The sequence below is a fragment of the Bombina bombina genome, chromosome 5 (assembly GCF_027579735.1).
Source record: "Bombina bombina isolate aBomBom1 chromosome 5, aBomBom1.pri, whole genome shotgun sequence".
Classification (NCBI taxonomy): Eukaryota; Metazoa; Chordata; class Amphibia; order Anura; family Bombinatoridae; genus Bombina; species Bombina bombina.
In genome coordinates, this window is record NC_069503.1 from 361,893,417 (window position 1) to 361,913,386 (window position 19,970).

The 19,970-nt window shown below is 39.2% G+C and overlaps 1 protein-coding gene across 2 annotated transcripts in view; it reads left to right on the forward strand.

Annotated features, from left to right (window-relative positions):
- The window catches only part of SNX10 (sorting nexin 10), a 118,514-nt gene that overhangs the window by 44,486 nt on the left and 54,058 nt on the right, over positions 1-19,970 (forward strand). Inside the window, exons 1-2 of one of the 2 annotated variants that reach the window (XM_053714164.1) lie at positions 11,180-11,344; positions 11,974-12,015. In XM_053714164.1, the coding sequence (XP_053570139.1) occupies positions 11,261-11,344; positions 11,974-12,015 (126 nt within the window). In that variant the 5' untranslated portion in view covers positions 11,180-11,260. Of the gene's footprint in view, positions 1-11,179; positions 11,345-11,973; positions 12,016-19,970 lie in introns of those variants that run through there. The other variant, XM_053714165.1, reaches the window with a different exon arrangement.

The following is a 19,970-nucleotide window of genomic DNA, read 5'->3' on the forward strand; positions in this document are numbered from 1 at the left end:
CTTCCTGCAGTTTCTATCATTTCACACATAAAATTTGCATTCTTGTACATCTGTGGGCTTCGCCACGTTTTACCTGGATCCGCTGTGTCATTCGATGCAGAGGAAATGTCATACCTACCTGTTTCCCCTATGACAAGGTCAGCTGGGTTCTTGTGTACTGCATCTGTGGAGATAAGGTTAAGAGAGAGCTGCAAGGGAAAAGTTTGGTTAATTTTTCCCGGCTGATGTCGCTCATTGTCACAGCTAATTTGTCCGTTTCCGGTCTGTGGGGAGATAACATGATTAGTATCATTGATATTTATTACTACATTTTGTATATCTCTCCCCTCCCCTTCAGGTGATACTGCAGTATTTATGACTGTGCCTGTGGTCCACTGCTGACCACTGGCTGTACCCCTAAAAAAGTATTGTTCGGTTGCTGAGCCGTAGATTTTTGACTCATATTAGCGATTTGTTCGCTCAACCGATTTAATTGGGTAAACAGCATATCTACCTGATTGTACAAGTTACCTCTACCCCTGGGCCTATCTCTTGGTGCCCCATTGTACTGATTCCTGGACCATTGGGTTCCCTCAGAATCAGGGCCACTATTTCTATTCTGGCGTGGTTGCCCCTGGGGTTCAGCTTGTTCAGCATTAGTACTTTGGGGAGCATTATATACCTGGGGTGTCTGGTTACCCTGAGAATATCTTCGCCGTTTATTGTATCTACCCTTGCGCGGAGACCAATTATTTGGTGAGTATTCTCTTTGTGAGTAATTATTCACCTGATTATGTCCCCCACTTTGGTTATAGTCTCCCTGCGCCTCAACCTGTGTAGGGGGAGGGGCAGAATTAAACCTCTGTGGAGATGGCCTGTTTTGACTGGCCACCTCTGCATAAGTCCTCTTGTTAGACTCCAAATTGAGGGGGCTAGGTGACACCCTAGTTTCTGCCACAATTTTGGGTTTTGACTCCTTTTTAACCCCCTGTTCACTGGATTGCTGAATAGAGTATAATTTTGTACTCTCTTTGATCAGCCATTCCAATGAGCAGTCCTCATCAAAATCTCTAGCTAAGTTAATTTTGATGGGTGTAGGTAGTGCTTCAAAAAATAAATTTACAAATTCTGAGCCGTCAAATTTGGGATTATCTTCAGCCATACTGTACGCATTTTTCAATACAGAAAGGAATTCGATTGGACTCTGATTCGCACGACACTTTAAACCATATACCGCTATCTTTGCGGCAGTTTTAGTGCGATATTGCCCGAATTCTTTTCTGCATTGTCGTTTTACCCCATTCCAGGAATGAATATTCATATCCTTTAGTGAGGCAAAGAATTTGTGATGCTTACTGTCAAATACCCAAGGTAGAAATTCAATTTTCAATTTCTCACTTGTAACATTCATTATAGCTAACGCATTTTCAAAAGCCTGTAAATGATCAATTACAGATGTTGTTCCCTTATTGGAGAATATAGGTACTGCGCGTTGTACAAAAGTGATTATTTTATGGGAATCATAGACTTTATCAGACTTATTTTGGGATTCTCTGTTAGAGTTTCCCTCCCCCGCATCAGCTGCGCTACAGCTGTCCTCTGGATTTACATCCTGAGGGGATTGTCTATTTGGGAAATCTACTTCTGACCCGTTAGGGGTCATTTGTCTATGTTGTTCTATATATTTTCGTACCTCGTCCCTGACGCGTTCGCTAAAGGAGTTAGCATTATCTGTATTATTCTCATTGCTAATATAGGGGTTTTCATTATGGCGATATGACCTTTTTAAATTGCTTAATTCTCTCTGGCTTTGCACAAGCTGTTTATTTAAATCTTGTATCTGCGCGATTAAGTCCATATTGTGCTTATCTAAGGTGGCTAGGTTTTGGGCAAATTCATCCATTTTATTTTTGGCTGTTTTTAAACCCTCTTCGCGTCTGCGCGAGGAACGAATACTATTTTCTAGCTCCTGGATTTGCAATCGTTTGTCTGTGACACAAAACGACATTTCGTCAATTATGCATATTAAAAGGGGCCAAGATTTTAGTATTAGTTCTTCTCGCTTTTTGGGATCTTTGCATTGATTAATCATTAATAATTCCTGGAAGAATTCATTCTCTTCATTCCACATATTATTATTAACGGTAATATTTTTAGCCCTAGTTTCAAGCATATCCATAAAATCATTTAATTCACCCGCAATATTAAACTTCCCTTTAAGGTAACTTAAGATATCTTTCTTAAGGACCTGACCTTTAGTAATAGGTATGGTTATGGTACCAATTTCATTGCTATGTATAGAATTAAATGAGTCAATTCTGGCTACAGACATTATTGTATTGGTTTAGTATTTATTTAACTAAAATGCTAATACAATTTTGCCAATAAAAAGAGAGAAAAATTTTATATTTCAAAACAAAATATTATTAATTTTGAAATATGAAAAATTAATATTCCGAAATATGAAAAATTAATATTTTTGATTAACTTTGAAAATATGAAAAATTAATATTTTTGATTAATTTTTAAATATGAAAAATTAATATTTTTATTAATCTTTCAAAAATTAATCTTTAATAATATTTCAAGATATTAATATCAATCTCGAAATATGAAAATTAATATTTCAACTTTTCAAAAAAAATTATATCTTCAAAATATAAATATCGAAATATGAATTTTTTTTCTCTTTTTTCTCTTTTATAATAATTTCTATCTACTTACAAATATATTATATCAATTATGATGGATATTATTAAATCTCATGCAATGCCTCCAATTATTATGTCAGTATATTTATGAAAATCTTAGTAGTGCTATCCAAATAATATATATAAGTTTATGGCAGGGTTATAAACACAATACAAAGAAATAGAAACCCTTATCAACCATGCACCTACTAGACCATACAATTAATATAAATATCTGAATTCTTTTATTTAGTTAATATCCATAAACATATTGAAGTATATTTGCAATAAAAGGAAATGAAACAAAATGTATATGCGTTAAAACCAACTCTTAAGATATGCTATTCTTCTTACAAAACCCAGAACAATATACCTTCACAATTCAGCCTTATTTATTTAACACAATGGGACTAAAAACCTTTAACATCCAAGCAATACAATTCTAAACAGTGTTTATAAAACAATAGGATAAAATATATATTCTGCTATTTAACTGCAATTTATCCTAATACAAAATTAACCGACAATATCAGAACTTGTATAGATGAGTTACTTAGCCAATTCAGACACAGATTTGAACAATACCTAGGCTTATAACTACCAATTTAAAATACAATATACTTCACCAATTTTGAACCAATTCGTAGCGGTCTTTAGGTCATCTCATTTGAAAGAAGGTTTTTGCACAAATCAAGGATAAGTTTTAAGCTCCTTGCTGAAGTGAACTTTTTTTTTTTTTCAGGTATATCGCAGCCAAAATCAGATCACTAATTTTCAACAAGTTACAGACAACTCTCCCTTGTGCATTCAACACTCCCATTATATAATCATTGATGACATCATGTGGGTGGCACTACGGGAGCTGACCTTCCCATTGGTTATCTGGGAAGTCTAAATCGGATTGGCCCTTGGAAATTTCATTTTTAACAGCCAGAAAGAACCTTCTGGCTGTAGTTCTCGCAACATAACACCAGGTGGCAGCATACAGTACAACATAGCAATACAATACAGCATTTCTGACATTTTTAAGCAAGTTAATTTTTTTTTTTTCATAAAATGGTTATTTAATCAGATTACACTCTCTGCATTAATCATATATAACCCCAATTACAGATGGTTAATATTAGGTTATTTTTTTTTTTTATTATTCTGATACCAAATATGTTATATTATTAACATTTTATTATATCAAGGCATTTTAATACTGCTAATTAGTAGCTTAAAATGCATTACAATTTTATCGGTATCCTGGCATTTATATGTGAATAATAGCTTATTTTTAATTCAGTATTGTACTGTATTCCAAGTGAATCCTGTCTATGTAGATCTGAAATAAGAAAATAAATGTTAATAATCACTTCTCTTCAGGTCCATAAACATCTATTCATGTTTTTAAACACACAGAGGCTAAGTAAGATCTTTTGTGTTTTCAAAACATATATATCATTTCTATGTATATCTGAATTTATTTCCTATATAAATATCCCCTGCAGCAATCATCCACCTAATACAATGTGCTTAATTTTAATATATATATATCATGAATCATTCCAAACATACATGGAAAACTGGCATTGTTCCCCTTGCAAAATGTATTTAATTTTATTTGTGTCACCTTCCCCCATGAGGGGGTTTTGCAGTACTTCTTCAAATAGAGATTCAGTGAGATAGAACTGTTGTATCACACGTGTCAAATTCCAAAGGGGTCCTTGAACACATTCTTTTCTCACCTCACCAAATGTTCTGAAGTTATAAAAATCTGCATATATAGTCAAATGAATAGGGTCACTGAGCTATTTCCTTTAGAAAAGAAATGTTTGTGTGTTTTACACTACAGGGGTCATGCTTCAAAAAGGCTCTACTGATCGTCAATCCTGATAGACGTGTATTAGAAGCTGTGTTCAACAAACTCATGTTCAATTAATCCTGAGGTCTCATCTAACATATACAGTGTATAAAATATACATATATATATATATATATATATATATATATATATATATATATATATATATATATATATATATATATATATATATATATATATGTACACATATGTAATATTCATCATAATATTCATATACTCTGACATTTTTGTTCCACCTCCTATATTTAAGAAAATGTTCCCCATTGTCGACCCCAGAAGGGACGCATGGCAAACGGTCCCTAAGGTAGAGGGGGCAGTTTCAACGTTAGCCAAGCGCACAACTATTCCTATAGAGGACAGTTGCGCTTTCAAAGGTCCTATGGATAAAAAATTGGAAGGATTGCTTAAAAAGATTTTTGTTCAGCAAAGTTTCCTTCTTCAACCAATTTCGTGCATTATTCCTGTCACCACGGCGGCGTCTTTTTGGTTCGAAGAACTTGAAAATTCGCTACAAAAGGAGACTCCATATGATGAAGTCATGGACAGAATTCACGCACTAAAGTTGGCTAATTCCTTTATTTTGGATGCCGCTTTTCAATTGGCAAAATTAGCGGCGAAAAATTCAGGTTTTGCAATAGTGGCGCGCAGGGCGCTTTGGCTAAAATCTTGGTCAGCGGATGTGTCGTCCAAAACAAAATTGCTTAATATTCCTTTCAAAGGTAAGACCCTTTTTGGGCCAGAATTGAAGGAGATTATTTCAGACATCACTGGGGGAAAGGGCCATGCCCTCCCACAGGATAGGCCTTTCAAGGCTAAGAACAAATCTAATTTTCGTTCCTTTCGCAATTTCAGGAACGGACCGGCTTCTAACTCTGCAGCCTCTAGACAAGAGGGTAACGCTTCCCAGCCTAAACCAGCATGGAAACCATTGCAAGGCTGGAACAAGGGTAAACAGGCCAAAAAGCATGCTGCTGCTACCAAGACAGCATGAAGAGGTAGCCCCCGATCCGGGACCGGATCTAGTAGGGGGCAGACTTTCTCTTTGCCCAGGCAAGAGATGTTCCGGATCCCTGGGCACTAGAAATAGTCTCTCAGGGGTATCTTCTAGAGTTCAAGGAACTTCCTCCAAGGGGAAGGTTCCACATGTCTCGCTTATCTTCAGACCAGATAAAGAGACAGGCATTCTTACATTGCGTAGGAGACCTATTAAAGATGGGCGTGATACACCCAGTTCCAACAGCGGAACAAGGTCTGGGTTTTTACTCAAACCTGTTTGTAGTTCCCAAAAAAGAGGGAACTTTCAGGCCAATTCTGGATTTGAAAATTCTAAACAAATTCCTCAGAGTTCCATCATTCAAAATGGAAACCATTTGGACGATTTTACCAACAATCCAGGAGGGTCAATATATGACTACCGTGGACTTAAAGGATGCGTACCTGCATATTCCTATCCACAACGATCATCATCGGTTCCTGAGGTTTGCCTTTTTGGACAAACATTACCAGTTCGTGGCTCTTCCATTCGGTTTAGCCGCTGCTCCCAGAATTTTCACAAAGGTGCTAGGGTCCCTTCTAGCGGTCCTAAGACCGAGGGGCATTGCTGTAGCACCTTACCTAGACAACATTCTAATCCAAGCGTCGTCCCTTTCCAAAGCAAGGGCTCATACAGACATTGTTTTAGCCTTTCTCAGGTCTCACGGGTGGAAGGTGAACATAGAAAAGAGTTCCCTGTCCCCGTCCACAAGGGTTCCTTTTCTGGGAACAATAATAGATTCTGTGGAAATGAAGATTTTCCTGACAGAGGTCAGAAAGTTAAAACTTCTAAACGCTTGTCGAGTTCTTCAATCTATTCCTCAGCCTTCCATAGCTCAGTGCATGGAGGTAATAGGACTAATGGTTGCAGCAATGGACGTGGTTCCTTTTGCTCAAATTCATTTAAGACCATTGCAACTGTGCATGCTCAAACAGTGGAATGGGGATTATGCAGACTTGTCTCCCCAGATTCAAGTAGACCAGGTAACCAGAGACTCACTCCTCTGGTGGTTGACTCAGGATCACCTGTCTCAGGGAATGAGTTTCCGCAGACCAGAGTGGGTCATTGTCATGACCGACGACAGTCTCTTAGGCTGGGGCGCGGTCTGGGACTCCCTAAAAGCTCAGGGTCTATGGTCTCGGGAAGAGTCTCTTCTCCCGATAAATATTTTGGAACTGAGGGCGATATTCAATGCGCTCCTGGCTTGGCCTCAACTAGCGAAGGCCAGATTCATAAGATTTCAGTCGGACAACATGACGACTGTAGCGTACATCAATCATCAGGGGGGAACAAAGAGTTCCTTGGCGATGAGAGAGGTATCCAAGATCATCAAATGGGCGGAGGATCACTCCTGCCATCTTTCTGCAATTCACATCCCAGGAGTAGACAACTGGGAGGCGGATTTTTTGAGTCGTCAGACTTTCCATCTGGGGGAGTGGGAACTTCATCCGGAGGTCTTTGCCCAGTTAACTCAACTATGGGGCATTCCAGATATGGATCTGATGGTGTCTCGTCAGAACTCCAAGGTTCCTCGCTACGGGTCCAGATCCAGGGATCCCAAGGCGACACTAGTGGATGCATTGGTGGCGCCTTGGTCGTTCAATCTATCTTATGTGTTTCCACCGTTCCCTATCCTTCCCAAGCTTGTAGCCAGGATCAAACAGGAGAAGGCCTCAGTGATTCTAATAGCTCCTGCATGGCCATGCAGGACTTGGTATGCAGACCTGGTGAATGTCATCGGCTCCACCATGGAAGCTACCGTTGAGGCAGGACCTTCTAGTACAAGGTCCATTCGAACATCCAAATCTAGTCTCTCTGCAACTGACTGCATGGAAATTGAACGCTTAATTTTGTCTAAGCGTGGGTTTTCAGATTCGGTTATAGATACTCTGGTTCAAGCCCGAAAACCTGTGACTAGGAAAATTTACCAGAAGATATGGCAAAAATATATCTGTTGGTGCGAATCCAAGGGATACTCTTGGAGTAAAATTAAAATTCCTAGGATACTTTCCTTTCTCCAAGAGGGTTTGGATAAAGGTTTGTCAGCTAGTTCTCTTAAAGGACAGATATCTGCTCTGTCTGTTTTGTTGCACAAACGTCTGGCAGCAGTGCCAGATGTACAGGCGTTAGTCAGAATCAAGCCTGTCTACAGACCCATGACTCCTCCTTGGAGCCTAAACTTAGTTCTTTCAGTTCTTCAAGGGGTTCCGTTTGAACCTTTACATTCCATAGATATAAAGTTACTATCTTGGAAAGTTCTGTTTTTGGTTGCTATTTCTTCTGCGAGAAGAGTTTCTGAATTATCTGCTTTGCAGTGTACTTCCCCCTATCTGGTATTCCATACAGATAAGGTAGTTTTACGTACCAAGCCTGGTTTTCTTCCAAAAGTGGTTTCCAACAGGAATATTAACCAGGAAATAGTTGTTCCTTCTCTGTGTCCGAATCCAGTTTCGAAGAAGGAACGTTTGTTACATAACCTAGATGTGGTCCGTGCTTTAAAATTCTATTTAGAAGCAACAAAAGATTTCAGACAGACATCATCCTTGTTTGTCGTCTATTCTGGTAAGAGGAGAGGGCAGAAAGCTACTGCTACTTCTCTTTCTTTTTGGCTGAAAAGCATCATCCGATTGGCTTACGAGACTGCCGGACGGCAGCCTCCTGAACGAATTACAGCTCACTCTACTAGAGCTGTGGCTTCCACTTGGGCCTTCAAGAATGAGGCTTCTGTTGAACAGATCTGTAAGGCAGCGACTTGGTCTTCTCTGCATACTTTTGCCAAATTTTACAAATTCGATACTTATGCTTCTTCGGAGGCTGTTTTTGGGAGAAAGGTTTTGCAAGCTGTGGTCCCTTCCGTTTAGGTTACCTGACTTGTTCACTCCCTTCATCCGTGTCCTAAAGCTTTGGTATTGGTTCCCACAAGTAAGGATGAAGCCGTGGACCGGACACACCAATGTAGGAGAAAACAACAGAATTTATGTTTACCTGATAAATTTCTTTCTCCTACGCTGTGTCCGGTCCACGGCCCGCCCTGGCTTTTAGTCCGGTTTAAAATTTTTATTTTCTGTACACTACAGTCACCACGGCACCTTATAGTTTCTCCTTTTTCTCCTAACCGTCGGTCGAATGACTGGGGGGCGGAGCCAGAGGGGGGGCTGTATGGACAGCTTTTGCTGTGTGCTCTCTTTGCCATTTCCTGTAGGGAATGAGAATATCCCACAAGTAAGGATGAAGCCGTGGACCGGACACACCGTAGGAGAAAGAAATTTATCAGGTAAACATAAATTCTGTTTTTAAATGTTTTGGAGGGTGCCGGTACTTTCTTAATTTTTTGAACTGTTACCTTTTCTCCCTGAATTTCCTGGCACCTCCACTTCAATACTTTATACGGATCCCTGCAGTCCCTGTATGGTTGATACAGGTCATGTTTATGTATGTACATACATACAAACACACACACATATATATATATATGTATGTATGTATATATATAAAGTCAACACACCCCTGTTAAAATGTCAGGTTTCTGTGATGTAAGTAAATTAGACAAAGATAAATCATTTCAGAACTTTTTCCACCTTTAATGTGACCTATAAACTACACAACTCAAGTGAAAAACAAACTGAAATCTTTAAGGTAGAGGGAAGTAAACAAAAAAATAAAACAAAAAATGTGGTTGCATGTAGCTGTGTTCAGAATTAAGCAATCACATTCAAAACCATGTTAAATAAGAGTCATCACACACCTGCCATAATTTTAAAGTGCCTCTGATTAACCCTGAATAAAGTTCAGCTGTTATAGTAGGTCTTTCCTGACATTTTCTTAGTCGCGTCCTACACAAGCCATGGTCAGCAGAGAGCTTCCAAAGCATCAGAGGGAACTTGTTGTTAAAAGGTATCAGTCAGGAGAAGGGTGCAAAATTATTTCCAAGGCATTAGATATACCATGGAACACAGTTAAGACAGTCATCATCAAGAGGAGAACATATGGCACAACAATGACATTTGTCCCTCCAAAATTGATGAAAAGACAAGTAGAAAACTGGTCTGGGAGGCTACCAAGAGGCCTACAGCAACATTAGAGGAGCTGCAGGAATATCTGGCAAGTACTGGCTGTGTAGTACATGTGGCAACAATATCCTGTATTCTTCATATGTTTGGGCTTTGGGGTAGACGGCAAGACGGAAGCCTTTTCTTACGAAGAAAAAAATCCAAGCCCATCTAAATTTAGCAAAAACACATCTGAAGTCTCCCAAAAGCATGTGAGAAAAGGTGTTATGGTCTGATGAAACCAAGGTTTCTTTTGCATATGAAAAGACCCTTTACACAAACAGGAGCAAGCTGGAGAAGGTAGCTGATGGTATTCTCATAAAACTTTGGGGCTTGGTTAGGAGTCTGAAAATCAAAGCAATGTTATTTAAAAATAAGCAAAACTATACATTTAAAAAAAAAAAAAAAAAACCTTTATGGGCTATATAAATCAAAACATTTATGCAAAGAAAAAATGAGTGTATAATGTCCCTTTAAGTGTTATTTTCTTCGAAACCCCATATTGCCCAGCCCTAATATATATGTATGTGTGTGTATATTATTATTATTATTATTATTATTATTATTATTATTATTATTATTATTCTACTCTACCTCTGGGCATCAGGCTGCTTGGGTTTAGTGGCTGCATTTGTAGTTCTTAATATATTTTCTTGTGAATTGTTGCTATATATCAGCAATAAAACTTCATTATGTATTTGAAATAATAAATATAAAAAATGTACAGGTAGTCCCCAGGTTACGAACAAGATAGGTTCTGTAGGTTTGTTCTTAAGTTGAATTTGTATGTAAGTTGGAACAGGCACTTTATTTAGGTGAAACTCTAGCCAAACATTTTTTTAGTTTTGGAAAGCATAGGGAAAAGTTTGTTTTGCTATCTGTGCCACTGTTCAGAAAATTTCACATCAATTTCTGTCCTTGTGACAATTGGATTTTGAGTATTTTGGTTTCTCCTGTAAAGAAGGATTGGCAATAAAGCTCTATTTTATCTGTTTGTAAGTATGAGTTGGATGTCTGTAACCCGGGGACTGCCTGTATTTTAAATTTAAAAATATATACCATTGACGATCAGTTTTACGGTTTTAGAAGTTTCTCAGGAATTTGGGCACACACAGTAATTCTACAAACTTTGCAGCTTGCTAAATACTCTGTATTCTGGTGTTTGATGATCAGAATGATGGTGATGATCCTATTGATATTGGCTAGCTGTCAGGGACACAGCACTTTTCGTAAACTAACAATAAATACATTTTCTATTTGTGTAAGATTTTTAATTGCAGCCCCTGGGAAATAATGTATATTATAAGCATTACTGTATGGACTTATGCACAACATTGTAACCCTTGTTAACAGTGGCTAATACATTTAACATGTAGTTTACTCCCAGGCTTTTTACTACATTCCTAAGATCAGCACATGTCTAATCTAGGAAAGCTAAGATTCCCCTGTGGCAAGAGATCTGACTTATATTATCTTTTACATCAAAGCAGGGAATTTTAGAATAGAAGATCAGATGACGGAGGTTGTTGAACAGTCATAGAGTGTGATTACTTTTTTGTGCTACTTTTCACTCTGTTCTTCTCCTATCCTCATTGCCACTTTGCTCAAGCTCTGATGTTCTGCTGTAGAGCATAACGAAAAAATGAGCCGTAAACCATTCACTTCAGGTCCTCCTAAATGCAATAGGGATATGGTGGAGCGAGCTGATGGTACCATTGACCTAAAGGTGACAGCTGAGGGGAGCAGGGATTTGTGTGTGAATTTGTTTTGGTTTAGATATAGTAGATTAATATAAATAAAAATAAATTGTGATTTGTAAGTTTATAGATGTTTAGCTTTAAATATTAATTACTAAAACCTCACAATTTAATGTATAGTGCACAGTGTGTGTGTGTGTGTTTTGTTTTATAATAAAAAAATAGCAGATATTGTTCTTACTTATATATTGGTTTAAAATTGTTTGTCTAGTAAAAATTTTCTAATACACATTCTTTATTTTCTTTGCTTTTGTATAAATGTTTTGCTTGTTCTACACTTCCGAAAGAGGCTGAAAAAATGCTGTACATTACCTAAAGAGGCTACACTTTTACAGCTAGCCCCTAACTGATTTTAAAGTATCCTCATGTAAAATGTACTGATTAATCTTTAGTCTGGTTTATCACAAACCAGTGTTTGCAGGGAATGTCTTTTTTTTTTTTTTTTTCACAATTACTTTTTTGTATTCAATTGTAATTTTTTTTTTTTTTATTACTCCAAGGTGTATCCTGAGGAACTTTCCTGTAAATTTGCCAGTGTGATGTGCAAATAATGATTCGTGTGTGTTTGTTTTTTTTTTTTTGTGTGTTTTTCCTTTAGATTAATTATTCCTCAAGTATGACTCCAAAAGACAAAAAAAGGGTAAGTAAAACACAATGTACACAAGTGAATTGCCAGAAAATTTATAGCAGGAATGCTCTGATGCTTAAAAATATATATATATAATTTCTCTAATTATCTGACAGCTAGCTGTATTAAAATAAAGATTTGTTTATAGCGGTTTATTTGGTGTTCTAAAATCACAATCTCCAAATTAAAAAATATTTTTGAGTTTAAAAAATAAATAAATCTTTTTTTAGTTTTTGGTATTTATTCCCAGATGTCTGTCCCCCATTTTCTTCAACACCCCATGCCCCCCCCCCCCCCCCCTATTTTTAGTTTTACTGAAAAGAAAAAGAAAAAAAACGTAAATTAAATAGCATAACAGGTAGAGCAGATGTGATTAGGTTATTGTTGTTGTTAAATCAGTTTTGATTAGATTGTGCTGAGTCCTAACTTTTCTCATTTTTCCAGTTAAGACACACAAGCATAATTTCAGGAATTCTGTTTTATTACACATTCTAGTAATGACAACTGATTGACTTTTCTAGGAATGTTTAAAAGCAGATCCTTAACTTAGTGTAGTATTTTTTTTTTTTTTTATGTTTCCTTTATGACCATAGTTAATTTGTTGGGTACATCTCATAAGAATAGCTCTGGTTTTCCTTTATGGCATTGCTTAACAAATATTTTTTTTTTTTGTTTCCACTAGTCCTGGGCTTGTAAGAAATTTTATTTTTGCCTATATTTAATAGTAAGAGGGGTGGTAATTTTCTGTCCTAACTAGTACTTTTCCAGACCTGTATATACACTATATGGCCAAAAGTATTTGGATACCCCTGCTAATTGAGTTCAGGTATTTCAGCCAAACCCAGTGCCAACAAAGTACAACACATAGCCATGACATCTCCATAGGCAAATATTGGCAATACAATGTAATGTGCTGAAGAGCTCCAGTAGCTTTAAACATGGCACTGTAATAGGATGTGACCTTTGCTACAATTTAATTCATGAAATGTCTGCCCTACTAGATATACCCTGATAAACTGTTGATGCTGAAGCACGTAACAATCACCTATCTGTTGCATCACTCACTTCTAGAAGTAGTTTGGAACTCTATAGTAACATCATCACAAGAACTGTGCGTGAGGAGCTTCATGAAATGGGTTTTCGTGGCAAACCAGCCTCATTTGAACATGCGCAATTCCAAGTGTTGGATGGAATAGTATAAAGTATGCTACCACTGGAATCTGAAGCAGTGCAAATTTGTTCTCTGGAATGAGGAATCATGCGTTACTATCTGGCATTCTGATAGAATTCTCCTGGAATCCTCCACACCCAAATTCTTCTATCTACCAAAATGCATAGTGCTTACATTAAAGTTTGGTGCAGGAGGGATACTGGAGTGGATCATTCCTTCCTTCCCATATAAAGACATTTTAGACAACTGGTGCTTCTAACTTTGTGGCAACAGCCTGGTGAAGGCATTTCCCTGTTCCATTATGAGTATGCACAAAGCAAGGTCCATAAAGACCTAGTTTGACTAGGTTGGCGTTGAGAAACTTGAGTGGCCTACAAAGAGCCCTGACCTCTACCCCACTGAACACTTTTGAGATTAATTGGAACACCAATTGTGAGGCAGACCACCTTTTGCAACTTCAGTGCCTGGATTCCATAAATGCTCTTTTGGCTAAATAGGCACAAATTTCCACAAACCCACTATAAAATCTAGTGGAAAGCTTTCCCAGAAGAGCTGTGGATGTTATAGCCATAAAGGGACACTAAATATATTTCATGCACCTCCCTCTAATCATGGTAACTGCCATTATGGAACCTAGATTACACTGCAGGTGTCTGAAGGAGAGTTACTGCACATGAGCAACAGGTCAGCACTGGAATGTAGTAAAAGAGAGGTTTCAACATGGAGGTACCTATAACTTGTGGAAGGTGGGGAATAACTGCAATACTATGTTTATAAAATGTATTGTTTATCGTCCCTTTTTAATTCCCAAGCTCACATAGGTGTGATGGCCAGGTGTCAACATATTTTGGCCATATAGACGAGATGTGTATTTGGCAGTTTTGCTCACTGAGGAATGCTGAAGTAGGATGCTGCTTTATGTATATTGATCTGCTGCCATCACTGTTTTATTGCATTCAGATTTGGCAAGTAAAATAAATGTTTAAAATGCAATTTTTATAAGGTGTTGGAATAATGCTCTGGCAAGTGTAGTATACAAAATCATATACACTGGCTAAATATAGTGTATACAGTAGCAGGATACATTTAAGAGAAGCTATTTAATCTGTATCATGTCTCTGGCTTCCAGAGAAATTATTATAGTGCATAACTCACTGTATTCTCTGAGAAAGGGCAGAACCTGGAATCCCCAGAGAGATGAGAGCTGCCTCCCATAGAAAGTAATGAAGCACTATGGTATACAGAATCTCACAGAGAGGAGAGTAAGGACAACAGGGAACACCTGGGACCAATATAAATTCTATGTTTGCAGCAAATACAAATTAAACTGTACATTTTTCACTAATTTTGCTTACATTTGCTTGTAGTATAGTATAAATTACTTTTTCAACAGTTCAATAAATGTATTGTGAATTTTGAGCAAACTTAAACAAATTTTGTTAACTTTTTCACAAACTTTGGAGTCCTCACTGAAATTATTTACATACCGCTTGTGTAGTCATAACACAAATAGATGTAAAAGCTTCTCTGGTGTCCCTTTGTTCAGAAATAGCAAACATACATGGCTTTGCCGTTGTGTTTTGTTAATTAGAATGCCGCTAATTGAAGCTGTGCACTACACTTTTATTATGCTTTGCATAGAAGGGGTTAATCAGGTAGCTTTTAAGGTTAATTTCTCCAACATTGGTGTGTCCGGTCCACGGCGTCATCCATAACTTGTGGGAACATTCTCTTCCCCAACAGGAAATGGCAAAGAGCACAGCAAAAGCTGTCCATATAGCCCCTCCCAGGCTGCGCCCCCCCAGTCATTCTCTTTGCCGCTCTGAACAAGTACCAACTCTACAGCCTCTAGACAAGAGGGTAACGCTTCCCAGACTAAATCAGCCTGGAAACCAATGCAAGGCTGGAACAAGGGTAAACAGGCCAAGAAGCCTGCTGCTGCTACCAAAACAGCATGAAGGGGTAGCCCCCGATCCGGGACCGGATCTAGTAGGGGGCAGACTCTCTCTTTGCTCAGGCTTGGGCAAGAGATGTTCAGGATCCCTGGGCACTAGAAATAGTCTCTCAGGGTTATCTTCTAGAATTCAAGGAACTACCCCCAAGGGGAAGGTTCCACATGTCTCACTTATCTTCAAACCAAATAAAGAGACAGGCATTCTTACATTGTGTAGAAGACCTGTTAAAGATGGGAGTGATACACCCAGTTCCAACTGTGGAACAAGGTCAGGGGTTTTACTCAAATCTGTTTGTAGTTCCCAAAAAAGAGGGAATTTTCAGACCAATTCTGGATTTAAAAATTCTAAACAAATTTCTCAGAGTTCCATCGTTCAAAATGGAAACCATTCGAACAATTTTACCTACAATCCAGGAGGGTCAATATATCACTACCGTGGATTTAAAGGACGCGTATCTACATATTCCTATCCACAAAGATCATCATCAGTTCCTAAGGTTCGCCTTTCTGGACAATCATTATCAGTTCATGGCTCTCCCATTCGGACTAGCCACTGCTCCCAGAATTTTCACAAAGGTGCTCGGGTCCCTTCTAGCGGTTCTAAGACCAAGGGGCATTGCAGTGGCAACTTATCTGGACGACATTCTAATTCAAGCGTCGTCTCTTTCCAAGGCAAAGGCTCATACAGACATTGTTCTAGCCTTTCTCAGATCTCACGGGTGGAAGGTGAACGTAGAAAAGAGTTCACTATCTCCGTCGACAAGAGTTCCCTTTTTGGGAACAATAATAGATTCTTTAGAAATGAAGATCTTCTTGACAGAAGTCAGAAAGTCAAAGCTTCTAAACGCTTGTCAAGTTCTTCACTCTATTCTGCAGCCTTCCATAGCTCAGTGCATGGAAGTAGTAGGATTGATGGTGGCAGCAATGGACATAGTTCCTTTTGCTCGAATTCATCTAAGACCATTACAACTGTGCATGCTCAATCAGTGGAATGGGGACTATGCAGACTTGTCTCCTCAGATTCAAGTAGACCAGTTAACCAGGGACTCACTCCGTTGGTGGTTGACTCTGGATCACCTGTCTCAGGGAATGAGTTTCTGCAGACCAGAGTGGGTCATTGTCATGACAGACGCCAGTCTCTTAGGCTGGGGCGCGGTCTGGGACTCCCTGAAAGCTCAGGGTCTATGGTCTCGGGAAGAGTCTCTTCTCCCGATAAACATCCTGGAACTGAGAGCGATATTCAATGCTCTCCAGGCTTGGCCTCAACTAGCAAAGGCTGGATTCATAAGATTCCAGTCGGACAACATGACGACTGTAGCTTACATCAATCATCAAGGGGGAATAAAGAGTTCCTTGGCGATGGCAGAGGTATCCAAGATCATCAAATGGGCGGAGGATCACTCCTGCCACCTATCTGCAATCCACATCCCAGGAGTAGACAACTGGGAAGCGGATTATCTGAGTCGTCAGACTTTTCATCCGGGGGAGTGGGAACTCCACCCGGAGGTTTTTGCCCAGTTAACCCAATTATGGGGCATTCCAGACATGGATCTGATGGCGTCTCGTCAGAACTTCAAGGTTCCTTGCTACGGGTCCAGATCCAGGGATCCCAAGGCGACTCTAGTGGATGCATTAGTGGCGCCTTGGTCGTTCAACCTAGCTTATGCGTTTCCACCGTTCCCTCTCCTTCCCAGGCTTGTAGCCAGGATCAAACAGGAGAAGGCCTCTGTGATTCTGATAGCTCCTGCGTGGCCGCGCAGGACTTGGTATGCAGACCTGGTGAATATGTCATCGGCTCCACCATGGAAGCTACCTTTGAGACAGGATCTTCTAGTACAAGGTCCATTCGAACATCCAAATCTAGTTTCTCTGCAGCTGACTGCTTGGAAATTGAACGTTTGATTTTATCCAAGCGTGGGTTTTCAGATTCAGTTATAGATACTCTGGTCCAAGCCAGAAAACCTGTGACTAGAAAGATTTACCATAAGATATATCTGCTGGTGTGAATCCAAGGGATTCTCCTGGAGTAAGATTAAAATTCCTAAGATCCTCTCCTTTCTCCAAGAAGGTTTGGATAAGGGATTGTCAGCAAGTTCTCTAAAAGGACAGATTTCTGCTTTATCTGTCTTGTTACACAAACGACTGGCAGCTGTGCCAGATGTACAAGCTTTTGTACAGGCTTTGGTCAGAATCAAGCCTGTTTACAGACCCTTGACTCCTCCCTGGAGTCTAAATTTAGTTCTTTCAGTTCTTCAAGGGGTTCCGTTTGAACCCTTGCATTCCATAGATATCAAATTACTATCTTGGAAAGTTCTGTTTTTGTTTGCTATTTCTTCTGCTAGAAGAGTTTCTGAATTATCTGCTTTGCAGTGTGATCCACCCTATCTGGTATTCCATTCAGATAAGGTTGTTTTGCGTACCAAGCCTGGTTTTCTTCCAAAAGTTGTTTCCAACAAGAATATTAACCAGGAAATAGTTGTTCCTTCTTTGTGTCCAAATCCAGTTTCAAAGAAGGAACGTTTGTTACACAATTTAGATGTAGTCCGTGCTTTAAAGTTCTATTTAGAAGCAACAAAGGATTTCAGACAAACTTCTTCTTTGTTTGTCGTTTATTCTGGTAAGAGGAGAGGACAAAAAGCTACTGCTACCTCTCTTTCTTTCTGGCTGAAAAGCATCATCCGATTGGCTTATGAGACTGCCGGACGGCAGCCTCCTGAACGTATCACAGCTCACTCTACTAGGGCTGTGGCTTCCACATGGGCCTTCAAGAACGAGGCTTCTGTTGATCAGATATGTAAGGCAGCGACTTGGTCTTCTCTGCACACTTTTGCCAAATTCTACAAATTTGATACTTATGCTTCTTCGGAGGCTATTTTTGGGAGAAAGGTTTTGCAAGCCGTGGTGCCTTCTGTTTAGGTAACCTGATTTGCGCCCTCCCTTCATCCGTGTCCTAAAGCTTTGGTATTGGTTCCCACAAGTTATGGATGACGCCGTGGACCGGACACACCAATGTTGGAGAAAACAGAATTTATGCTTACCTGATAAATTACTTTCTCCAACGGTGTGTCCGGTCCACGGCCCGCCCTGGTTTTTTAATCAAGTTGAAAAATTTCTTTCTCTATACACTACAGTCACCACGGCACCCTATAGTTTCTCCATTTTTTCTCCTAACCGTCGGTCGAATGACTGGGGGGGCGGAGCCTGGGAGGGGCTGTATGGACAGCTTTTGCTGTGTTCTTTGCCATTTCCTGTTGGGGAAGAGAATGTTCCCACAAGTTATGGATGATGCCGTGGACCGGACACACCGTTGGAGAAAGTAATTTATCAGGTAAGCATAAATTCTGTTTTTAGCTTTAGTGTAGTGGTTACCCTCTCACCTGACACCTCCTACCCCTTTATCCCTCCCAAACAGCTCTCTTCCCTCCCTCACCCTCTACTGGTCACCCCCATCTTAAAGGGACAGTAAATACGAGAATTTTTGTTGTTTAAAAATGTAGACAATCCCTTTATTACCCATTCCCCAGTTTTGCATAACCAACACAGTTATATTAATACACATTTTACCTCCTCTGTGATTACCTTGTATCTAAGCCTCTGCAAACTGCCCCCTTATTTCAGTTCTTTTGACAGACTTGCATTTTTAGCCAATCAGTGCTGACTCCTAGGAGATTCACGTGCCTGAGCTCAATGTTATCTATGTGAAACACATGAACTAACGCACTCTAGTGGTTAAAAACTGTCAAAATGCTTTTCACATTAGAGGCGGCCTTCAAGGTCTAAGAAATTGGCATATGAACCTCCTAGGTTTAGCTTTCAACTAAAAATACCAAAAGAACAAAGCAAAATTGGTAATAAAATAAATTGCATGCCCTATTTAAATCATGAAAGCGTTTTTTTTTTTTTTCTTGACTGTCCCTTTTAAGTACTGGCAGTTTTAGTCTTTTTTTTTTTTTTTATTTTATTTTTTTCCCTACAGTGTAGGTTTACCCCCTTACCTTCCCATCTCCCTGAATCCTCCCAAATACAGGGAGTGCAGAATTATTAGGCAAGTTGTATTTTTGAGGAATAATTTTATTATTGAACAACAACCATGTTCTCAATGAACCCAAAAAACTCATTAATATCAAAGCTGAATAGTTTTGGAAGTAGTTTTTAGTTTGTTTTTAGTTATAGCTATTTTAGGGGGATATCTGTGTGTGCAGGTGACTATTACTGTGCATAATTATTAGGCAACTTAACAAAAAACAAATATATACCCATTTCAATTATTTATTTTTACCAGTGAAACCAATATAACATCTCAACATTCACAAATATACATTTCTGACATTCAAAAACAAATCAGTGACCAATATAGCCACCTTTCTTTGCAAGGACACTCAAAAGCCTGCCATCCATGGATTCTGTCAGTGTTTTGATCTGTTCACCATCAACATTGCGTGCAGCAGCAACCACAGCCTCCCAGACACTGTTCAGAGAGGTGTACTGTTTTCCCTCCTTGTAAATCTCACATTTGATGATGGACCACAGGTTCTCAATGGGGTTCAGATCAGGCTGTGGAGTACTTGGACGCGTGTGATGGAGCATTGTCCTGCATGAAAATCACGTTTTTCTTGAAGGATGCAGACTTCTTCCTGTACCACTGCTTGAAGAAGGTGTCTTCCAGAAACTGGCAGTAGGACTGGGAGTTGAGCTTGACTCCATCCTCAACCCGAAAAGGCCCCACAAGCTCATCTTTGATGATACCAGCCCAAACCAGTACTCCACCTCCACCTTGCTGGCGTCTGAGTCGGACTGGAGCTCTCTGCCCTTTACCAATCCAGCCACGGGCCCATCCATCTG